Raw genomic sequence first — 25,003 nt, 5'->3', positions numbered from 1 at the left:
GGCAAATACTGCCAGGGGAAGGGACTTCTCCCTCTCTCAGCCTCATTCATTCAAGTCAGATCCAGGCGACCGGCAGCTGTCCAGAGCGAGCGGTTGCCTCTTGGTTGTCCGCTGCAGAGACCTGGCTTCAGGCTTGCTTCTTTCCACCACCACCCCTCCACGTCGGTCCCCAGAGTTTTAGAGAGAGCTTTTCTGCCAGCTGGACACCGATTTAGCCTGGATGGATGAATGGATGGATGTCTAACCTGGGCTGAATTTCTCCAGCATTCTTTGATGGGGCTCCTGTTGTAAACTGAAGGTGAGTTAATTCATGGCAGTTAAGGCTGAGGAGGAAATATTTCCCTTTTGAAGGTAGCAGTGGGCATGTTACTCACATCCTGGACATAAATTGTTTCAACTTCTACCCTCAAAACGACGCTATAGGGCACTGCACACCAGAACAACAAGACACAAGGACAGTTTTTTCCATCACTCTGCTTAACAATTAATTTCCACAACACTGTCAAATAATTTACTAAGCCTGTATTACTATTATTCTTCTCTTCCTTATTAGTATCTATCTTTTTCCACTTAGTACTATAACCATGTCGCTTGTATCTTTCAATTTATATTGTTTTTACTTGTTTCCTAGTACGATTTGATACCTTGTTAGTAACCTTGACTATCACTAAGTGTTGTATCTTTTTATTCATGAGGAATGTATTTTATTCTTCGTATGTACACAGAGAGTATATACACCAAAGACAAATTCCTTGTGTGTCCAATCACACTTGAACAATAAAGAATTCTATTCTATTCTATTCTATTCTATTCTATTCTATTCTATTCTATTCTATTCTATTCTATTCTATTCCTCCTCCTCTTCCTGTTCTGATTCTATTCTATTCTATTCTATTCTATTCTATTCTATTCTATTCTATTCTATTCTATTCTATTCTATTCTATTCTATTCTATTCTATTCTATTCTATTCTATTTCTCCTCCTCTTCCTGCTCTGATTCTATTCTATTCTATTCTATTCTATTCTATTCTATTCTATTCTATTCTATTCTATTCGATTCGATTCGATTCGATTCTACTCTACTCTACTCTACCCTACCCTACCCTACCCTACCCTACCCGATTCTACTCTACCCTACCCTACCCTACCCTACCCTACCCTACCCTACCCTACCCTACCCTACCCTACCCTACCCTACCCTACCCTACTCTACTCTACTCTATTCTATTCTATTCTATTCTATTCTATTCTATTCTATTCTATTCTATTCTATTCTATGTTTCCCCTGACTCTGAAATGTGGAAAGCCAACCCTGGTTGCTTGGGGTTCTTCTGACTCATTCTGCTCACTCGAGCCATGGGCATCAGCTCCATCCTTGTAGCTGGTGCAGCATCCCAACCAAAGGAACCAAAAAGGGTGGGGTGGGGGATTCTTTTTGGCTCTGTCTTGAATGATACCTCCCTCCCTCCCCCAGGGTTGACTAAGCTTACTCAATTAACATTGCCTCCTAGGTTTTGCACAACACGCTCAGCTACAAACTAACAAGGAATCTGGATTCTTCTAATATACAAGAGCTGGGCTGAGGTCAACCCAGAAAATATAGGGGCATATCCTACAGTAGTAAATCTTTACAGGCTGTGTTTTTGCCCAGCAGGCTTGCCCGTGTTTACATTGGCTCAATAAATACTGTTTTCCGGATGTGCATGACATCCTAAACCATCAACAGACTAAGCTTGCACAAGATGCCAGCCTCAATGAGATTGGCTAATGTTGTGGTTCAACATGTTGTGAGAATTCAGCCAATCTTTATTTGATGGGAAGGAGTAAGACTCTACTTTCGACCCAAGAAGCAAAGAAAAATATGTTATAATATCAAGATAATATTAGGGATACAACTGGTCTTTTTTTTTTTTTATCTATATCACGTTTCTGGTCTCAATATTACCTGCATTGAATTCCAATTTACAGGCCTGTGGGAAATCCATGCTGGATTCACATTTTATTCTAAAGTCCTTATCTTACTTTGGATACTGTGCAAACTCAGCTGTGATGGTTTGTGAATTTGTGTGAGCCAGCTTTTTAAAAGAGGAAAGGAGCCAAGGTCCCTGTCCTGAGACTTGCAGAAGATCCATCTTCAACATTTGAGAGGTTCACATGGATCAGTTTAATCAAGACAAGAAACAATTCTAGGAATGTTCAACCCAGAGTCATTCTGGATTTTGTCCATCTTTTCTTCGTTGGGCCACTGACTGCAGTAGACCCAAAATAGACATCCGATTAAATGTTCTTTTTCTGATCTAAATTTAGATTTTAATCTAAAAAGAAGCTTTGTTTCAAGTTTTTTTGATGGGGGGATCTGCTCCCAATCTACCTTTGAATTTCTTGGGTGTGGTTCTTGTAGGTATTAAACGAGAGAATGAAACAGAGGTGGTTTAGTGGGAAAGATGCTTGACTGGGAGAGGGGAGACCCAGATGCTAGTTCCTTCTTAGTCATGAGTTGACTTTGGACCAGTCAATCCCAAAGCTTATGTAGTCCAGTGGAGAAGGTGCTGGACTAAGAATAGAATAGAATAACAAAGTTGGAGGCCTTCTAGTTCAACCCCCTGCTTAGGCAGGAAACCCTACACCACTTCAGACAAATGATTATCCAACATCTTCTTAAAAACCTCCAGTGTTGGAGCATTTACAACTTCTGGAGGCAAGTTGGTCCACTGGCTAATTGTTGTAATTATCAAGAAGTTTCTCCTTAGTTCTAGCTTGTTGCTCTTCTTGATTAGTTTCCACCCATTGCTTCTTGTCCTGCCCTCAGGTGCTTTGGAGAACAGCTTGATTCCTTCTTTGTGGCAGCCCCTGTGATATTGGAACACTGTTATCATGTCACCCCTTGTCCTTCTTTTCATCAAACTAGACATACCCAGTTCCCACAACCATTCTTAATATGTTTTACCCTCCAGTCCCCTAATCCTCTTTGTTGCTCTTCTCTGCACTCTTTCTAGAGTCTCCACATCTTTTTTTACATCTGGTGACCAAAACTGAATGCAGTATTCCGAGTGTGGCCTTACCAAGGCATTATAAAGTGGTATTAACACTTCACGTGATCTTGATTCTATCCCTCTGTTTATGCAGCCTAGAACTGTGTTGGCTTTTTTGGCAGGGCTCATATTTAAATGGTTGTCCAATAGGACTCCAAGCTCCCTCTCACAGTTACTACTATTGAGCAAGGTACCACATATACTGTACCTGTGCATTTTGTTTTTCTTGCCTAAATGTAGAACCTTACTTTTTTCACCCTTGAATTTCATTTTGTTAGATAGAGCAGGTAGATTCAGCTTCTAGCTCCTCTTCACCTACAGAAGCTCCTCCTCAGAGGAGTTGAAACCAGATGTTCTTTTAACTCAGCTTACCTGGATGGATGTTGTTTGTGGAACGAAAACATGCTCTATTGTGCTTAGGTCGAAGTGCTAAATAAAAGTACGTTGCTATGAAGTTGATAAATCTTTGGGGTGTTTGCAAAGATCCCCTTAAATCTTGGCTTCAGAGGTGGGTTTCAGCAGGTTCTGACCAGTTCTGGAGAACCGGTAGTGGAAATTTTGAGTAGTTCAGAGAACTGGTAAATACCACCTCTGACTGGCCCCACCCCCATCTATTCTCTGCCTCCCGAGTTCCAGTTGATCGGGAGGAAATGCAGTAACCTGCCCCTGGATTGGAGAGGGAATGGAGATTTTACAGTATCCTTCCCCTGCCACAGCCACCAAGCCACGCCCACCAAGCCACGCCCACAGAACAGCTTGGCTTCCCCAACTATAGTCAAATTAACCCAACTGGTAAAAAGATAACAACTCACCAAACTATCAGCTCACTCAGATCTGCATTACACACTAAGCTGAAGGTGTCCAACCTTGCCAACTTTAAGATTTGTGGACTTCAACTCCCAGAATTCTGGGAGTTGAAGTCCACAGGTCTTAATAGCTGCCAAGGTTGGAGACCCCTGCACCAAGCCATAGTTAACCCATCTAGATTTTAGACTAGCATGCTGTACAAACTAGCTTTTATTTAACGCTGCAGGACTCTTATCTTTGATCTTCAGTAGCACATTACTTGAGTTACACGAAGCCCAGCTGTCTCTTGCTACTTGGGGGGACCTTCCCTCTCTTCTCCTCTCTTCTGGCCTATCTTGCTTCCAGTTCAAAAGCCGTTCTGACTTTTCTCCTGTGAACAAAATTGTGTTTATCCTAACTCAGGGCTCTCTGAATCAAAAGCAGATGTGCTAAAAGGCTTAAAGCAGAAAAGATGCACATCAGTAGCTCAGCTCCAAACAGACCCCTCCACCCCATTCCAGACCTGGATTAACAGACCCTGGAAGTTAAGTTTGACCCCAGAGCTCAGCAATGCATAGAGCTCTATTTTGTGTTTTTATTTTAAATATGCCTACACTGTCTTTTAGGGGACACAGTGGCTCAGTAGCTAAGACGCTGAACTTGTCGATCGAAAGGTTGGCAGTTCAGCGGTTCGAATCCCTAGTGCCGTGTAATGGGGTGAGCTCCCATTTACTTGTCCCAGCTTCTACCAACATCGCAGTCCGAAAGCACATTAAAAAAATGCAAGTAGAAAAATAGGGAACACCTCTGGTGGGAAGGAAACAGTGTTCCGTGCACCTTTGGCGTTTAGTCAGGCCGGCCACATGACCATGGAGATGTCTTCGGACAGTGCTGGCTCTTCGGCTTTGAAACGGAGATGAACACCGCCCCCTAGAGTTGGGAACGACTAGCACATATGTCCAAGGGGAACCTTTACCTTTACCTTTACCTTACACTGTCTTTAAAAGAAGCAGCTCATGTCTTGTCCTACTTGTTTACAGCAATAGAATTCCATACAATCAAACCATAACATTACAAAAGAGCAAACAATGATACAGTTTACAAGTCCTAGTGATTAAAACAAGCAGCCTCACTGTTCTGAAATAAAAAATTGGATTGCTGCGGAATTCCATCGAGAGATGATGAAGCAAACCATGCATCTGGGCATGTCCTGATCACCTTCTACCTGGTGAAAATGCTCTGATTCGCAAGAATGATGGATTCATTCTGTTCTCTTCTCTCCAAAGGCACTCCATCTTTGTCAACCAGATGGAGTTGATGGGGAGAAGCGCCATTTTTCTCAGAATAACAGAGTCAGGAGGGACCTTGGAGGTCTTCTAGTCCAACCTGCTGCAGGAAACCATATACCAATTCAGACAAATGGCTGTCCAGTCTCTTCTTAAAAGCTTCCAGTGATGGAGCACCCACAACTTCTGAAGCCGTTCCACAGCTTAATTGTTCTCACTGTCAGGAAATTTGTCCTTAGTTCTAGGTTGCTTCTTCCTCGATTAGTTTCTACCCATTGCTTCTTCTCCTGCCCTCAGATGCTTTGGAGAATAGCTTGACTCCCTCTTCTTTGTGGTAGCCCCTGAGGTTGCTTCTTCCTCGATTAGTTTCCCTCCATTGCTCCTTGTGATGCTTTCTAATACTTTGGGGAATGCAGGATGTGTGCAGAGGCCCGGGGAGGGCGAAAAAACAGGCCTACCGGAAGTTCGGGAAGGCCTGAAACGAAAAACAGGCCTACCGGAAGTTCGGGAAGGCCTGAAACAGGCCCGTTTCCAGCTTCCAGAGGGCCTCTGGAGCCTGGGGAGGTCGTTTTCGCCCTCCTGGAGGCTCAAAGAAAGCCTCTAAAGCCTGGGGAGGGCAAAAATGCCCCTCCGTGGTGCAGACCAGGCCACGCCCACCATGGTCACACCCACCCTCACACCCACCCAGCAACCGTGCAGAGAACCCCTTGCTAAAAGTTTTGAAGCCCGATGGTTTCTTCAGCTTCAAGAGGATAAAGTGAAAGTAGCTTTGAGAGAGGCAGGTTTTCAACTTGAGACAACTGCTTCCTTTCAGCTGAGCTGGCAGCATGCCCCGTGTCATCCTGTCATTTGCTGAGTTTGGCTTACTATATCGGGTGGTCTATAAACCAAGACTGATAGCTCGGTGTACTGCTTTATTTGAAGGCACAAGTAGAGAAATTTTTCTCAGTGTTGTGTGAATTACCTTTGTTCCAGGCTGCATTAACAGAAGGGTAGAATCAAGATCACATGAAATGTTAATGCCACTTTATAACGCCTTTGTAAAGCCACATTTGGAATACTGCATCCAGTTTTGGTTGCCACGATGTAAAAAAGATGTTGAGAATCTAGTCTAGAAAAAGTGCAGAGAAGAGCAACAAAGATGATTAGGGGACTGGAGCAGTGATGTGATTCAAATAATTTAACAACCAGTTCTCCGCCCTAATGACCAGCTGGGTAGGCGTGGCTCAGTGGCCATGTGACTGTGTGGGCGTGGCCAACTCAACATCATTCACGTTGATGGGTGTTTCGCCTTAGCTGTTACAATGTAATAAGGGTTAACCGGAGAGGCAGTTTCTGTAAGCAAGGCAAAAAAGATTAGGCTAGAAACAACACCAGAATGTTTCCTTCCTGCCTTCCTTACAGGATTAGCCCTGTAAAGTGGAAAACAACAAAATAAGATTTCTTCCAACAACCGGTTCTCCCGAATAGGTGCGAACTAGCTGAATCCCACCACTGGACTGGAGGCTAAAACATATAAAGAACGGCTGCTGAATAGGGTATGTCAAGTTTAATGAAAAGAAGGACTAGGGGAGACATGATAGCAGTCTTCCAATATCTCAGGGGCTGCCCCAAAGAAGAGGGAGTCAAGCTATTCTCCAAAGCACCTGAGGGCAGGACAAGAAGCAATGGGTGGAAACTCATCAAGGAGAGAAGCAACTTAGAACTAAGGAGAAATTTCCTGACAGTGAGAACAATTAATCAGTGGAACGGCTTCTTTTCAGAAGTTGTGAATGCTCCAACACTGGAAGTTTTTAAGAAGAGGTTGGATAACCATTTGTCTGAAGTGGTGTAGGGTTTCCTACCTGGGCAGGGGGTTGGCCTAAAGACCTCCAAGGTCCCTTCCAATGCTGTTATTCCATTCCATTCTAATTTATATTGCTAAGTCTTTCTATTGCTGTGCTTAGGGTTTTTTTTTAAAAAAAACTATAATTTTGTCTTCAAGTCACTGGTTATGTTCAGGAATTCTGACTCATTTCTGACTAGGGAGGGGCAAACTCTAACCCAAATTGCTGAGACTTTAGTTAACATTAAATTCCATCAATCATGTATTTCATGGCTGAATTCCTCCATCATGTTAAGCCAATTTTGTTCAACTCTTAAGATTTTTTTTTGAGTAAGTGAATCCAGCAGGAAGCCCAGCTTGCTCGCCAGGACTGTCTGGGGGCAGTGCCACTCCATCCAAAACCAGACATGGAAGAATTTTTGCCAAAATCAGAATTCTCTCTGAATTAGAAGTGCTAATGCGCTGTTTTAATCTGTGCAGTGGATACTGACAACAAAAGAAAACAATATATCAGAATAACAAAGTTGGAAGGGGCCTTGGAGGTCTTCTAGTCCAACCCCCTGTTCAAGCAGGAGGCCCTATACCTTTCCAGGCAAGTGTCTGTCTAGTCTCTTCCTGAAAACCTCCAATGATGGGGCACCCACAACTTCTGAAGGCAAGTCATCCCACTGATTAATTGTCCTCACTGTTCAGAAATTTCTCCTTAGTTCCGGGTTGCTTCTCTCCTTGATTAGTTTCCACCCATTGCTTCTTGTCCTACCCTCAGGTGCTTTGGAGAATAGCTTGACCCATCTTCTCTAAGACAGCCTCAAATATTGGAAGACTGCTATCATGTCTTATAATGCAATCCTAAATTGCATTAACAGAGGGATACAATCAAGATCAAGTGAGGTACTAATACCACTCTATAAAGCCCTAGTAAGACCACACCTAGAGTACTGCATCAAGTTTTGGGTACCACACTATAGAAAAATTGTTGAGACTCTAGAAAGAGTGCAGAAAAGAGCAACCAGGATGATGAGGGGACTGGAGGCTAAAACATACGAAGAACAGTTGCAGGAACTGGGCATGGCTAGTTTAGTGAAGAGAAGGACCAGGGGAGACATGATAGCAGTCTTCCAATATTTGAGGGGCTGCCACAGAGAGGAACAGGTCAAGCTATTTTCCAAAGCACCCGAAGACAAGGAATAATAGATGGAAACTGACCAAGGAGAGATTCAATCTAGAAATGAGGAGGAACTTTCTGACAGTGAGAACAATCAAACCCATGGAACAGAAGTTGCTTTCGGAAGTTGTGGGAGCTTCATCACTTGAGACTTTCAAGAAGAGATTGGTCTGCCATTTGTCAGAAATGGTGTAGGGTCTCCTGCTTGGGCGGGGGGGTTGGACTAGATGATCTACAAGGTCCCTTCCAACTCTGTTAATATGTAATCTGTCATCCCTAGTCCTTCTCTTCGTTAAACTAGATATACCGAGTTCCTGCAACTATATATTTTATCCTCCAGTCCCCTAATGAGCTTTGTTCTCCTGCACTCTTTCTATAGCCTCAACATCTCATTTGTATCATGGTGACCAAAACTGAACACAATACTCCTAGTCTCATCTGACTAAAGCAATATAAAGTAGTACTAACACTTCACATGAACTTGATACTATTTCCCTTCAATGCAGAATTATTCATTGTTGGGTTTTATTTGTAGAGTTGAAAGATGTCTTCCATGTTTGGCAAACCTCGAACTGTCCCCTGGGCAAACGAACGCCACCTCCCACACCTTCTGCAGGAGTGCAACGTGGCCATCCTGGGCTGCCAAGGATCTGGGAAATCAGGTTAGGAGACAACTCCATTCCTTCTGCGGCAGCATCGCAGTCCTCATGGGCTATTCTGAAGATGGTTCTTTGTAGCTTTGACTATCCTTATCCACTATTTTGCAATTTTTGACATTTGGAAGGAAATGCAATATGTCTTGAGAAAACCAGGTTGAGGGGGAGTCAGGAGTCCAGGAGAAGATACTGCTTCATCATCTACTCTTAAGTAGACTTGGTATCTGCTTACCAATTATTTACTTAATCATGGTTTGCTCAATTAACTTGATTGTTTGGGCTGATAAAACACACTGGTTAATGTGTCTGTGGAGATTCTCAGTCATCCTGGTCACAATTGTCTGTAAGGTGCTTTTTCCAAAAGCACTTTTTCTTTTTCCAAAAGGAGGAGAGAGGAGGAGGAGGAGGAGGAGGAGGAGGAGGAGGAGGAGGAGGAGGAGGAGGAGGAGGAGGAGGAGGAGGAAAGGAGAAGGAGGAGGAGGAGGAGAAGGAGGAGGAGCAGGAAGAGGAAGAAGAGGAGAAGAAGGAGAAGGAAAAGAAGAAGGAGAAGGAAAAGAAGAAGAAGAAGAAGGGGAAGGGGAAAGGGGAAGGAGAAGGAGAAGGAGAAGAGGAAGAGGAAAAGGAAGGGGAAGGGGAAGGAGCAGGAAGAGGAGAAGGAGAAGGAGAAGGAGAAGGAGAAGAAGAAGAAGAAGAAGAAGAAGAAGAAGAAGAAGAAGAAGAAGAAGAAGAAGAAGAAGAAGAAGAAGAAGAAGAAGAAGAAGAAGAGGAGGAGGAGGAGGAGGAGGAGGAGGAGGAGGAAGAGGAAAGGGAAGGGGAAGGGGAAGGAGGAGGAGGAGAAGGAGAAGGAGAAGCAGAAGGAGAAGGAGAAGGAGAAGGAGAAGGAGAAGGAGAAGGAGAAGGAGAAGGAGAAGAAGTAGTTTTGCTTCTCAACCAAGAAGCTTCATCAGTTGCGATGGTTGGGGGATGAAAGGATAAGTACTCTTCTTCTTCCTCAAGGAAAAACATCCCAGTTGCTTTTTGAAAAAGCACCTTTGACACACTGGTTAAGGTTAAAAACCAGCATCCTTAATTAAACCCAGAAGGAAACTGGCAACCAGTACACCTTGCAGAGCAGAGGTGTAATTTCTGCAGTTCTAGGAATTAGAGAATAACAGCGTTGGAAGGGACCTTGGAGGTCTTCTAATCCAACTCCCCTGCTCATAACTGCCCACACAGTCACATTTTTGCACCACCTGAAGCTTCTGGATATTCTTTTAAGGGGCTTTGCCAAGAAAGAATCTCAAATTAGTTGAAGGAGAAACTGATTTAGCAAAAAGTCCTACAATTGGAGATGACCCGTGCAGAAGAAGTATGGTAACCTTCTCTTTTTCCTTGCAGCGCTAACGGTGAAGTTTCTTACCAAGAGGTTTATAAGCGAATACGACCCTAATCTGGGTAAGTCTGAAGGTGTCTCCTTCATGCTTCCAATGTTGCCCTTTTGCAATCTCAACTCGGTCAGGATTCACTGATGAGTTTTCCATGCCGACTAAACAGCTTTAGACCAGTTTAGCTTCTGATCCCAGATCAAGTCAACCAGAGCCCACCACCTGTTTGGGAAAACCACTTGCAATCCAGGTTTAATCCAGATAACACACGCTTGAAAAGTTCGTGCATCCCCATGAACAGATACTGGAAGTTGGGATACCAAAGAGAGATTTGTCAGGTCGATTATCGGTCAGCTAGGATAATCCTGCTTTGGGTTGCAAGAAATGGCTCAGATCCCAGAGGCCACCAGCAACCACCCACCTACCCGACTCAAAGCAAAACGCAGGGAGGGTGGAAGGAAAAGGGATCTCCCAGCAAGCAGACAAATGGATCCCCTTTTTTGGGTCCCTGGAAAATGTCAGCCCTCTTCAGGAGGGTTTTTTTTTTCTTTTTTTTTTAATTCCAAACATGCTGCAAGGGTATTTTAAGTTCTTCCAAGTTCTGCTTGCAAATATGCTTCATGGCTGTTTCAAAACAAGCTGCCAAATTTAGAGCACATACCAAGGAAAATCGAGATGGAAAACAATGATTGCCTAGGAGGGCAAGCAGAGGCTTCTGGACTTAAACAAAAAAAAAAAAAAAACTTCCAGAAAGTTAATGAGCTGTGATGCAGATCCCTTGTCAACCCACAAATCCCCCTTGAAATGGCAAGGAGCCAAGACCTTAAAAGATTTTTTTTTTTTTTTTGCTGTCCTTCTCTTCAGCCTGGATTTGCTTCCTGGATTTCTCAATCAGAATAGAGCTGGAAGGGACCTTGGAGGTCTTCTAGTCCAGCTCCCTGCTCAAGCAGGAGACTCTATACCCGTGATGGCGAACCTATGGAGAGCCATATCTGTGGGCACGCAACAGTTGCCCTAGCTCAGCTGCAGCGTGCCGGCCAGCTGATTTTTGGGTCTTCCACGCCCACTGGAGGGACCTCCAGAGGGCCTCCGGGGAGTGGGGAGGCCATTTTCACCCTCCTCAGGCTCCAAGAAAGCCTCTGGAGCCTGGGGAGGGCGAAAAACAGGCCTACCGGGCCCACCCGTAACCTTTTTGCCGTCACATGCCAAAAGCAGGGGGAGTGTGGGGGATGGGCATGCGCGCATGCGCGAGTGGGTGGGGCGCGGGAGAGGCATTGAGTTATAGGTGTGGGCATGCGCACGTGCAACACCCCACCCCCCCGTGCGACCCCTGCTTTTGGCATGTGATGGCAAAAAGGTTAGCCCTCACTGCCCTATACCAAGGGTCTTCAAACTTGACAGCTTTAAGACTTGTGGGCTTCAACTCCCAGAATTCCTGAGCTAAAATGACTGGAGGAGGAATTCTGGGAGTTGAAGTCCACAAGTCTTAAAGCTGTCAAGTTTGAAGACCCCTGCCCTATACCATTTCAGACAGCTAGCTGTCCAATCTCTTCTTCCAGCCCAACCCCCTGCTGAAGCAGATTTCAGAAGAGGGGCTGTCCAGGCTCTTCTTCAAAACCTCCAGAGATGGAGCAACCACAACTTCTGAAGGCAACTTCTGTTCCGCTGGTTAATTGTCCTCCCTGTTATGAAGTTTCTCCTTACTTCCAGGTTGCTTCTCTTCCTGATTAGTTTCCATCCATTGTTTCTTGTCCTGCCTTCTGGTGCTATGGAAAATAAGTTGACCCCCTCCTCTTCTTTGTGGCAGCCCCTTAAATACTGGAATACTGCTATCATGTCACCCTTCGTCCTTCTCTTCTCCAGATTAGCCAAACCCAAAATCTTGCAACCGTTCTTCATATGTTTTAGACACCTTCGTTGTTCTTCTCTGCACATTTCTTTTCCAAAGTCTCAACATCTTTTTTTGTAAGTGGTGATCAAAGCTGGATGCAGTCTTCCAGCTGTGGTCTTACTCAGGGTTTTTAATGGATGGAAAACCAGAGATTTAAGTGGTGGCATTTTTAGTCTCAGCTAAACGGATACTGGAACCACAGTGCTTTGCCTGGAATTCTAAAACTCTGGAAAAATGTTTGTATTGGGTTATACTTCATGGGTTTTATCACTTGCATCTCTCTCTGTTAAACATTCTGAAATGAAGGTTTGATTTAAAGGAGACACTAAGTATGAGATGTCATAATTTGCTTTTTGGAGGCAGACTGGGTGTGTGAACCAGTGGTGAAATCCAATTTTTTTTATTACCAGTTCTGTGGGCATGGCTTGGTGGGTGTAGTGTGGCTTGGTGGGCATGGCTTGCTGGGTGTGGCAGGGGAAGGATACTGCAAAATTTACATTCCCTGGGGAAAGGATATTGCAAAATCTCCATTCCCTCCCCACTCCAGGGGAAGGATATTGCAAAATCAGGAGCCTGGTGGTGCAGTGGATTAAACTACTGTTAAAGTAGTATTTAGTTGCCAGCTGCCTGCAATTACTGCGAGTTCAATTCTCAGCAGGCTCAAGGTTGACTCAGCCTTCCATCCTTCCAAGGTAGGTAAAATGAGGACCTGGATTGTGGGGGCAATAAGCTGACTTTGTATAAAATAGAACACCGCTTGTGGGGGGGGGACCAAAAGCCCTACTAATCAGGTATATACAAAAGTATGAAGGCTATTGCTTAAAAGCATTGAAGCCGCCCTGAGTCTCTGGAGAAGGGCTGCATATAAATCTAACAAATAATAAATAAATAATAAATAAAATCTCCATTCCGACCCCACTCTGGAGCCAGCCAGAGGTGGTATTTGCCAGTTCTCCAAACTGCTCAAAATTTCCGCTACCAGTTCTCCAGAACCTGTCAGAACCTGCTGGATTTCATCCCTGGTGTGAACTGAGCCAAAGTGTTGTTTTAAAATCCAGTCCTGCTTCATGGGATCTCAGATTTATCATCCAATTTTATTGGACCATTGTGAAATGGGGACTGGTGGGTTGAGTCGCTCAGAAAGTTTAGAAAAGAATTAGTAGCACCGCCCCCTAGAGTCGGGAACAACTAGCACATATATGCAAGGGGAACCTTTACCTTTTATAACTAACATTATTGGGACTATCTTTGCTTTCTTTTGCCATGATTGTTTCCATTGTCCTTGTATTTTCTGATTTTCTCCAGTTCCTACCCCCAGCCTAAACAAAGAGAAAATGAGAGACTGGTTGGATTCGCATCACAGATTTCACTTCTTCCCTGAATTTATGTATTTTCTTCTTTAGCAAAATAAACCGAGCCAACCAGTCAAAGTGGATTTGTCCCAAAGGCTAAGCCACAAGCAACCCAACCATGGTTACAATGAATCAAGTTTAGCTGGTTGGAAAAAATTACCTCATTGTCTTTAATATGATCGAGGAGATCCATGATCCATGAAGAGAAGGTGACATAGATCATGGGAATTGTGGCCACCAACCTGATTTATTGTATTTTTTTTTACTCCTCTCTGTGTGTATGTGGGTTGTGCAAACCCATCCCTTGAAAGAAAGAGAACTTTGATTGAGTAATCTTGGCAACTTGTCTTGGAAACTTGTTGTTCTTTTAGAACTCTGTGAGGTTCAGTGTCGCTATTTTTTTTTCTGTAGGTTATAAGTTTAGCCCCTGGCCTCTCAAAATAGGGTTTAAAAGACCCTAGTCTGAAACCTTAGAACAATAGAATAACAGAGTTGGAAGGAACCTTGGAGGTCTTCTAGTCCAATCCCCTGTTTAGGCAGGAAACCCTACACCATTTCAGACAAATGGTTATCCAACATGTAAAAAAGATGTGGAGACTCTAGAAAGAGTCTCGCAGAGAAGAGCAACAAAGATGATGAGGGGACTGGGGGCTAAAACATATGAAGAACGGTTGCAGGAACTGGGTATGTCTAGTTTAATGAAAAGGAGAACTAGGGGAGACATGATAGCAGTGGTCCAATATCTCAGGGGCTGCCACAAAGAAGAGGGAGTCAAGCTATTCTCCAAAGCACCTGAGGGCAGGACAAGAAGCAATGGGTGGAAACTCATCAAGGAGAGATGCAACTTAGAACTAAGGAGAAATTTCCTGACAGTTAGAACAATGAATCAGTGGAACAACTTGCCTCCAGAAGTTGTAAATGCTCCAACACTGGAAGTTTTTAAGAAGATGTTGGATAACCATTTGTCTGAAGTGGTGTAGGGTTTCCTGCCTGGGCAGGGGGTTGGACTAGAAGACCTCCAAGATCTCTTCCAACTCTGTTATTCTATTCTAAATCTTCTTAAAAACTTCCAGTGTTGGAGCATTCACAACTTCTGCAGGCAAGTTGTTCTTGAGAACCTCCTTCTATTAATGTGAACAACACTAAGTCAGGTGGTTGTGATGTTCAGATGGACCATTTCCTGAGTCCCCCAAAGAGACTCTAGAACAGTAGCAACCATCATACCACCTTGCAGTCTTTCCATCCTCAGACAAACCACAGTTTGAAATCCTGGAGGGCTCCACCAACGAGTTAGACCAAGGTTATGACTTGATCTACGGCCTCTATTTCCGTTTGTTTTCTGTTTATCGGTGCATCCAGGGAGAGCTATGAGCAAGGAGTCAGACTGAAGCTAGGAACTTCATCAATCAGCGACAAAGAAGCTGGGGTATAATTGTGTTGGAAATTCTTGGCAGGTAGCTCTTTTGAGTCATATCCAGAAGTTGAAGAATGACAGAGGAGGCTTTCAGGGAAGGCTCGGAAGAATAAATTCTGGATCCTTTTTTTTTTTCAAGGATGTTTTCCATTCATTTTGCCTACTGAGATTTCTTCTCAAAAGCTGTGGCTTTCATTGAAAAGACTTCAGTGATCGCAATACAGTAGTGGCTAAAATTGTGGAAACCTTTTGGGAAAAGTGTATTTTCTAAAACTAGCTAATAACACCACTTTTTTTTGTAGTAGTAGTACCCTAAAATTATATATCAATGGAAAGATAATTTAATTGAGAATGTAATGCAATAAGTTTATGAAGGATTTGCTGTTAGAATAGCAGTTACAGTATAAAGAAAAAAAGTGAAACACGTAGAAAAAACGAGATATACTGTACAAAAATTATCACCATAGAAAAAACGATATATACAAAAATGATCCCCATGTCAGTTAATACTTAGTTGGGTAACCTTTAGCATGAATTACAGCCTTACAACGTCTTCCCATGGAGTGAACCAAGTCTTTTAGTTCTGCAGCTGTTATCATGTGAAACCAAGATTGAAGGATTGCTTCTATTAACTGGGTTTTATTGCTGGGTTGCTTCTGACTAACAAGTTTCTTTAGTCGGCTCCATAGATTTTCAATTGGGTGAAGGTCTGGGCTATTCCCAGGCCATTCCGGCAGTGGAATAGGAGTATCTTGAAACTCCAAAAAAAAGTGGTGTTATTAGCCATCAAACCTCAAAAATACACTTTTCCCAAAAGGTTTTCACAATTTTGGCCACTACTGTAATTACTGCATACAAAATAAACTATGCAGGCAATATCTAAACAAGCGGTATTCAGTGAGAAGTAGCAATCTAATTCCCATGTTCCTTTTTTTTTTCCCCTTTGAACAATCAGTGCAAAAGTGACCGGATGAGGGACAAGCATGTGATAGTCGGTTTAACATTGCCTTTTTATTATTTTTTTTTTTTTATTGCAAAAGTTTTACAATTACATTTTCACCCCTTTTTTCACCCCCCCACCTCCCTCCCCAAACTTCCCATCCTCCCTAACCCTCCCTGACCCTCCCCCCCCCGGACTTCCCTATTACATACTCATAACTAATAACACTAATATATAAGCCTGAACCCATCCCTCCCCCTATATAATTTTTCCTCTTTGTCTCTTTACATTAAAATATTTCTAATACATTATTTTCAAATAAAAGCTATTTGATACTTTCTAGTTTGGTATTTGTTCTGAACATATTCTATCCACCTTTTCCATTCCCATTCATAAGTCTCTTGTAAACAATCCTTTAAATACGCTGAAATCTTCGCCATCTCTGCAAAACTAGCCATCTTCAAAGTCCATTCCTCGATAGTAGGCAGAGCTTCATTCTTCCAATATTTACCTATCAACAATCTTGCTGCTGTTATCATATACAATATTAGTTTTATTTCACCCCGTGTAAAACCCTTAACTATGCCCAATAAAAACAATTGTGGAGAAAATTGAATTTTTTTCTTTAAAACATTCTGCATGACCCACCAAATTTTTATCCAAAAAGCCTTAACTTTCCTACAGGTCCACCAAACATGATAATACGTAGCATCCAAACATTCGCATCTCCAACATTTTGGCTGAACATTAGGGTACATACATGACAACTTTTTGGGATCTAAATGCCATCTATAAAACATTTTGTAAAAATTTTCCCTCAGGTTCTGGGACTGTGTAAATTTAACATTCTGAACCCAAATATTTTCCCATGTTTCCAACATCACTGGTTCTTCAAAATTTTGTGCCCACTTAATCATACAATCTTTAACTAATTCAGTTTCTGAATCCCTTTCTAGCAAAACATTATAAAGCCTTTTAATATGCATTGGACCTTTCTCTCTTATATGTCTAACCAATTCTTCCTCATGCAACATAATACCAGTTTTTTGGTCCTCTTTCCATCTCAATTGTAATTGATTATATTGTAACCAATTTAAATTAATTCCTTCGTCCAACAGTGTCTGTAATGTCTTCAGCTGCCATCTGCCCGCATCTGTAAAAAGAACCTCTTTGTATAAAAACCCCCCGAGTGACATTATATTTGTATTCCACAAAGTATGACCAAGATCCAGCCATAACGGTATTTTATAATCCCATTTGAGTCGGTGCTTCTTCCAAACTCTCATCAAAGATTCTCTAAGTATATGACTTTTAAATACTTTATCTGCTTTGTCGTCGTAAAATAAATAAGCATGCCATCCAAATTCAAGATCAAAACTTTCTGCATTCAATATTCCAGCCTTCTTATTTCCAAACCAATCGCTTGTTAAAGTTAAAGCTGCTGCATCATAATATAACTGTAGGTTTGGGAGTTTAAGACCTCCTCTTTCTGGAACATCTTGCATAATTTTCAATTTCACTCTCGGCTTTTTCTCGTTCCAGACAAACTTATTCACGCCAGACTGCCAGACTTTCAGTTGTTTTATCACTTTTAAGCACCGGAATCATTTGAAACAAAAACAGAAATCTTGGCAAAATATTCATCTTAACTGCTGCTATTCTTCCAAGTAAAGACAGTTGCAGCTTTTTCCAAATCTCCATGTCTTTCTGAACCTCTCGCCACAACACCTCGTAATTATTTTGAAACAATTTCATATTTGATTCTGCAACCTGAACTCCAAGATATTTTACCTTAGGTACAATTTCAAAACCTGCCCTCCTTTCAAGCTCATGTTTACGATCTTGTGTCATATTCTTAACTATCATTTTAGTCTTTTTTGAATTCAGTCTAAAACCTGAAACTCTACCATAGTCTTGTATAATGTCGTTCATCAGGATTGTTGATTCCATTGGTTGTGATAGGGTAACAACCAGATCATCTGCAAATGCCTTTATTCTATAATCCTCTTGCCTTATCACTATGCCTTTCAGAATTTTTGAGTCCCGTATTGTATTTAGCAAGACTTCCAATGTTAAAATAAATAAAAGTGGGGACAACGGACATCCCTGTCTTGTTCCTTTTTCAATTTTAAACTCTGTCGTCAAACTTCCATTAATAATAATCTGTGCTTTTTGCTCTTGATAAATTGCTGAGATCGCCTGTATAAATTGGTCCCCAAAGCCCATCTTTTTTAAAGTCTTTAGTAGAAAATTCCAATCCACTCTATCAAAGGCCTTCTCCGCATCCAAAAAAACCAGCACTGCAGAAATCTGTTTATTCTTATCAAGATATTCCAATAAGTCTATTACTTGCCTTACATTGTCCTTCATGTATCTGCCCTCAATAAATCCCGCTTGGTCCTCATGAATCACTTTTTGGATTACTGGCATCAACCTGTTGGCTAATACCTTCGCATAAATTTTATAGTCTGTGTTCAAAAGAGATATTGGTCTGTAGTTCTCTGGTTTTTTAGGACCAACTTGTTCCTTTGGTATCAAAGATATATAAGCAGTTGTCCAAGATGGGGGTATTCTACCCCCTTGTTGAATATTGCAAAATAAATCTCTAAGTTGTCCCACCATTTCAGCTTGTAAAGTTTTGTAATACACTGCAGTCAAACCATCCGTGCCAGGAGCTTTGGCTGTTTTTAGCTGCTTAATTGCTGCTATTATCTCCTCCTCTGTTATAGGATAATTCATTCTTTCCTTTTGTTGATCAGTAATTTTTGTAACTCTCTTATCCTTTAAATATTTTTCTATAAGTCCATTCTGCACCTCTTCTTTGGCATATAATTTAGTATAATAATCCACAAAAGCTTCTTTAATTAATTTTTGTTGAAAAATTTCTTTCCCTCCAATGTCAATACTATCAATAGTCCGTATACTTTGTTTTTTCCTCAGTGTGTAAGCCAACCATCTGCCCGGTTTGTTAGCGTTGCAAAATGTATTATGCTTCGCGTATTGTAAACTTGTTGCAACTTGTTCCGCCATAAGCATTTGAAATTGGTCTTTCAAAAGTTTTATAGCGCTTCGTATTCTTTCATCTGTTGGGTTTTTAATAAGTAACTGTTCTTTATTCTTTATTTCCATTTCCAACTCAAATCTTTTCTTTTGTCGGAACAGTCTATGTTTAGAATTCATGTAGATAAGTACCCCTCTCATATAAGCTTTACTTGCGTCCCAAACAATTTCAATTGGAGTACCTTTATTCAAATTTATTTCAAAAAATTCTTTCAAATGCTTTTTAAGTTCTATTGTATTTTTTTCATATCTAAACAAGTTCTCATTTAATCTCCAAGAACGTCTCTCAACCTTATCCATCTCGATTTCTATCCATACAGGGCTATGGTCAGTCAAAGTTCTTGGAAAAATCTTTGTTCTTTTTGTCTTAACAAGTAGATCATTTGACAACAAAATAAAATCAATCCTAGAAAAGGATCTATGTCTATCGGAAAAGAAAGTGTAATCCAATTCATTTGGATTATGTATTCTCCAAACATCTTTTAGTTCCATATCTTCTTTCATATCAAAAAAAGTCTGCGGTAGTCTAATTCTAGACTTTGCCAAGCTCTTTTTGTCTAATTTAGAATCAATTACTCCATTCCAATCTCCCATAAGTAAAATAGATCTATAGTCCCATTGCAATATTTTAGTATGTAACATCTTGTAAAAATAATCCTGTTGTTGGTTGGGAGCATAAATTCCAATCAAAAGAATTTGACCATTTGCTGTGAGCAATTCAATTGCTACAAACCTACCATCTTGATCTACTTCTATAACTTTCGCTGTTAATTTTTTATTTACATAAATAACCACACCATTCTTTTTCTGCGAAGTTGAAGATATATAATGTGCTCCTAATTTTGAGTTTATCAAATATTTTTGATCTTGAGTTGTAATATGCGTTTCTTGTAAACATATTATATCATTATTAAATTGTTTCAAATATGTAAATAATTTCTTCCTTTTCTGTGCTGAATTCAACCCATTAACATTCCAAGATAGACACTTAAGGGTCATCAGCCTGTTTCTGGAGCGCAGAGCAAAATATTTGAAGTTCATCCAAGAGCTTCGATCTTGCTCCTCCCATAGCTCCACTCTCTTGTGGGGTACTCTTAGCTGCCTTCTTGTCTTGTCTTTCCTGTTGTTGTTGTTGCTTTTGTTTAAGTAACTTGGATTGAGCTCTAGTTATACGTTGATCTTTAACTTCAGTCAACTGAATCAAATCCAAAATTGGAGAAGAATCCAACAAGGGCTCACTCAGAAAACCTCCTTCTGCACCTTGCACTTCTAATTCCTGCTTAGACTGTTCTTCCAATTGCCTCTCTTCACTCTCCTTAATCTCCAAAACTGTAGATGTACGTGGAGATGGTGTTCTTTCCTTAAGAATAGTACTATAAAAATGTTGTGCCTTCTCCACGGTGTTCAACCGATATCCTTCTCCCTTATATCTAAAAATTATCCCAGATGGTGCATCCCACCGGAAGGATATCTGTAAGTCTTTCAATTCCTTAACAAGAAAACCAAATTCTTTTCTAGCTTTCAGCATTTTAGGAGGTAATTCTTTAAAAATTACAAGTCGTGAGCCCCCCACTTGTACAGAGGTGTGAAAAGATTTTTGGAGGATTTCATTTCTAATTTCTCTCTCAGTAAAGTATATGACCACATCTCTAGGCAGTTGTCTTTGTCTGGCCACCCAAGAGTTCACTCTGTAAATTTTATCTATTTTATGAAATACCAAATCAGGATTAACTTGTAAAATCTTAGCCAGGGCTTCAGAACAAACTTGTCTCAAGTCCTGTCTCTCCTCCTCTCGAATTCCCCGAAGCCGTATGGCAAATTCCATCGCCCGGAATTGTATCATGACAATCTCATCTTCAATTCTCTGCATTTTATTGTCTACTTCATCAATTTTATAGTCATTATCTTTCATCCTAACATTAACTTCTGATTTGAGTTCTTCAACTTTAAAATCAACTTTCCCAATAAAATTTGCCAGGCCAGACGCCACTTCTGATATTTTTTTGGTCACCATATTTTGATTCTGTTTCACCATGTCTTTAACTTCATTAATTTCCTGCAAAAATTCCTCATGTGATTTTTGAAGTTTATAATCTATTTCCTGTTGAGATTCTTGAAATTTGTCATCCAAAGTTTTAGAAATAAATTCTTTTAAATCTCCCACATCAAGTTCTTTTTTCTGAGTTTGTAGCTGTTGAGCAGGGGGAAGTTGCGTTTGATGTTTGTGTGTGGGGGATCCCCCCCCTGATGCCTTCCCTTCCTGCTTCTTTGAAGCCATCGTGCCACGTAAGCTAGTTTTTCTGAAGAGGGAAGTTCTTTTTCCTTTCCCTCTTCCACAGAAACTTCTAAAAAAGTCCCCCAGATTTAATCAAGTAAAACTGAAATAAAGCAAAGTCAAATTTTAGCAAAAAAAAATTTTTTTTCTTTAGGTAGAACAACTTTGTAGCAACTTTTCAACTTTGTAGCAAAGCAGGGAGGCTTCACAAATCCACTTTCACTAGCTCGTTAACTCAAATGCTGGACGCCATATTTTTTCAAATCACTTTCACTCGCTCACTTTCTCTTTGATTTAAAAAGTCAATAAAGCATTAATACTTGCAATTTTCAGGTTTCTGGATTCAAGTTGATATTTCCGCTATTTGTTAGAATTGGTTCCTCTCACTTTAAAAGTTTGCTGCTATCGGCTTGTTCTGCTGAAGGCAGAATCGTCCCACGCCGCCCGGAGTCTCCGCAGGTTGGAAGGGAGCCACTCCTGTTTTCACCCCCAGAAGCAATTCCCTGGGGGGGTTACAGGGGCTCAACCTGTACCCTGCTGTCTCTGCTCCTGCAATCTTCAAGATTTCGGAGTTTTCGAGCCGCTCCTCGTTCGCGGGGCGGCTCTACAGGCGGCGGGGCTGGCGGTCTTTAAAAAATCACCGCCGTCGCCGAAGCTCGCAAACCGGAAGTCGCCTTTTTATTATTTTAACGTTTAAAAATAGGTTGCAGGATAAGGTCTCTTGCTGTCTGCCTCCTTTGCATAGATATGAGCTGAATATAATTTCCAAGGAATTTGCTTGAATAGTTGGAGCTCAAGGGCTTCTGGATTCAACAGAACATGTATGAAATTTGTTCGTTTCAGTCCAGTGGCAATCTAGCAGAATGGTGCAGTGATTTAGAGGTAGAGCTCTCGCCTCACAATCGGGAGCCTGTGAGTTCAATGTTACCTAGGTAAAGATAAAAGGTAAAGGTTCCCCTCGCATATATGTGCTAGTCATTCCCGACTCTAGGAGGTGGTTCTCACCTCCATTTCAAAGCCGAAGAGCCAGCGCTGTCCGAAGACATCTCCGTGGTCATGTGGCCGGCATGACTAAATGCCAAAGGCGCACGGAACGCTGTTACCTTCCCACCAAAGGTGGTCCCTATTTTTCTACTTGCATTTTTTACGTGCTTTCGAACTGCTAGGTTGGCAGAAGCTGGGACAAGTCACGGGAGCTCACCCCGTTACGCAGCACTAGGGATTCGAACCGCTGAACTGCCGACCTTTTGATCGACAAGCTCAGCATCTTAGCCACTGAGCCACCGCGTCCCTCCTAGCTAGCAGAGTGTTTAATGGTTGGACGCCCTTCCTGTCGCCAATGCGGAGCTTTGTTCAGCGGATATATTCTCATTTTGTCTAGAGAGAGAAATACTTACCTAGGTAGAGCAGATATTTCTCTCTCTGGGCACAATGAGAATATATCTGCAGAACAAAGCTCCGCATTGGTGACAGGAGGGGCATCCGGACATTAAAATGTCCGCTAGCTCCATTTGGTTACCCAGACTCCACCTCGCAAGGGATTATGGGTCATTAAATGATAATGATGATGAGTCCAGTAGCAATCTAAAAGGCCTGTTGCTCTACATGAGGAAGGCGAGACACAATCAGCACCTCCTTTGAGGGTCCCAGCTTAGTTTAGGGCAGGGGTCAGCAACCCGCGGCTCTGGAGCCACATGTGGCTCTTTCATCCCTCTGCTGCGGCTCCCTGTCACTCAAAATATGCGTCACAACCGCCATTGTGCGACACCCGCCGACACGCAATTGATTGAGCTTTTCAACCCCCAGTAGGCCAACCATGGATAAATCCAAGAAAAGAAAAGTTTCAGAAGAAAACAGAATGTTTAATTCAACTACATATGCTACTTTTGTGGCTGCTCAGGAAATAGTCAGTCATGGGAGGAGTTTGTGGCTCCCGATGTTTTCTTTTCTGTGGGAAACGGGTCCAAATGGCTCTTTGAGTGTTTAAGGTTTCAGACCCCTGGTTTAGGGTTACAAAAATACTGGCTTCTCCCCAAATGATCTACTAACTTTCAAAACATTTGCTTTGCAGAAGACACTTACGCTTCAGAAGAGATAGTAGACCAACACCCTGTCTTGCTCAAGGTGATGGATACAGCCGATCAGGTATGTCAATGACAGCTCAACCACCCAGTCCAAAAGTATCTTTAAAGGGTTAAAATCATGGCAAGCGGACCAAAGTTTGTTATTCTGAGATGTTTCATTACTCATCCAAGTAACTTCATCAGTCAAATTTATTTTTAAAAAAAGAAGTTACTTGGATGAGTAACAAAACATCTCCAACTCACAAACTTTGGTCCACTTGCCATGATTTTAAGCTGATCAGATAACGGCACTAAGAACAAAATACCGTTGAACAAGTTGCAATGAAATCTCAGCATTTCCAAATACGGTTTTCATACCACAGGTGGAAGGATCAGGTAACATTTTACCAGCTACAAATGAGAAGAGGCCCATCAGCAAGAGCCCCTTCTATCAGTAGAGGATCATTTCTAGGCAAATCCAATCAATTCTCCTGATGTTTGATTTTGGTTAGATCCTCACTGCTTTGGGAAAATAAGATTTAATTGCAAGAGCAATAGGACTTAGATTTATAAAGCACTTCACAGTGCTTTATAGCAGTGGTGGGTTTCAAATTTTTTTACTACCGGTTCTGTGGGTGTGGCTTGGTGAGCGTGGCATGGCTTGGTAGGCATGGCTTGGTGGGCATGGCAGGGGAAGGATACTGTAAAATCTCCATTCCCACCCCACTCCAGGGGAAGGTTACTGCAAAATCCCCATTTCCTCCCAATCAGCTGGGACCTGGGAGGCAGAGAATAGACGGGGGCAGGGCCAGTCAGAATTTTTACTACCGGGCCTCCGAACTACTCAAAATTTCCACTACCAGTTCTCCAGAACTGATCAGAACCTGCTGAAACCCACCTCTGGTTCACGTAAAATACAGCTACCCTGTTTCCCCCAAAATAAGACATCCCCTGATAATAAGCCCAATCAGGCTTTTGAGTGCATGGCAATAAGGCCAAGTGCTTATTTCAGGGTTCAAAAAAATATAAGACAGGGTCTTTTTTCAGGGAAACACGATAGTTGTGATTCAGTGATCTGTATCTACCTTACCTCCTTTGCCAATCGCCTGAGTGATTTGCAAACTTGAATGTATATAAGGTTAAAAAATGTGGAGTTTTGTAGAAAGGGGCCAGGATCCATGAAGTTTTGCCCCAAAATTGCAAGTAGTGACGGGATCCAATAGTCTAATATTGACCAAATGGTGTCTTCTTTCTCATTTGACTTTGACAAGGCAAGGAGCAAGACTCACTTTTTTTAAATTTTTTATATTATTTGCTTTTTTTTCCCCCTCTCCAGATCAGTTTAAATAGAAATAAGCCCTGCACTCCTCTTTGGAGTTTGGTAGTTTCATGTTGTCTTCTGCCAGAGTCTAGAATATTTCTCAGGATATTTTTAAAAGAACATCACCAGGACAGAGTCAAATAGAAGGAGTCGTGTTTCGTTTAACATTGAAAACAAAGTTTCTTTTAATGAAAACTAAAGCAGAGTTGCAGCTTAAAAGGTTAAAGGCCAGAGAAGGCATGTGACTCTCCTCCCCTCTTATTGGAAGATCAAAATACACTGATCTGAGATAAGATCGAAAGTTATGCGTGGCCCGAGGCAACCGGCTTCACTCCTTTCATCAAAACTCACAATGGCTTTTTAATGTACTGCCAAAGGCAGCGTCCAACTGTTTGGGATCCAAAGGGGCTTTGAAATAATAGATGCCTGGAGATAGGGCTTCCTTCAGCCTTGTTACATTTCTCCCCACCCCCCAGTTCTATTTTACCTTTATTCCTGCCAAGATGGATGTGTTGTTTGCTGTTAGATAAGAGAGATAGAATGGAATGGAATGGAATGGAATGGAATGGAAT

General features: G+C 41.8%; 1 protein-coding gene across 1 annotated transcript in view; it reads left to right on the top strand.

Moving 5' to 3' along the window:
- The first annotated feature begins 229 nt into the window (after positions 1 to 229).
- The window catches only part of RASL12 (RAS like family 12), a 31,114-nt gene continuing 6,340 nt past the window's right edge, over positions 230 to 25,003 (top strand). Inside the window, exons 1-4 of the mRNA XM_070953628.1 lie at positions 230 to 298; positions 8,631 to 8,757; positions 10,129 to 10,185; positions 23,119 to 23,192. Of these exons, the coding sequence (XP_070809729.1) occupies positions 8,640 to 8,757; positions 10,129 to 10,185; positions 23,119 to 23,192 (249 nt within the window). The 5' untranslated portion in view covers positions 230 to 298; positions 8,631 to 8,639. The remainder of the gene's footprint in view (positions 299 to 8,630; positions 8,758 to 10,128; positions 10,186 to 23,118; positions 23,193 to 25,003) is intronic.

Source organism: Pituophis catenifer, unplaced genomic scaffold (genome assembly GCF_029215685.1).
Source record: "Pituophis catenifer annectens isolate HBS135680 unplaced genomic scaffold, rPitCat1.0.hap2 SCAF_14, whole genome shotgun sequence".
Taxonomy (NCBI): Eukaryota; Metazoa; Chordata; class Lepidosauria; order Squamata; family Colubridae; genus Pituophis; species Pituophis catenifer.
This window is presented reverse-complemented; position numbering and strand designations above follow the sequence as displayed.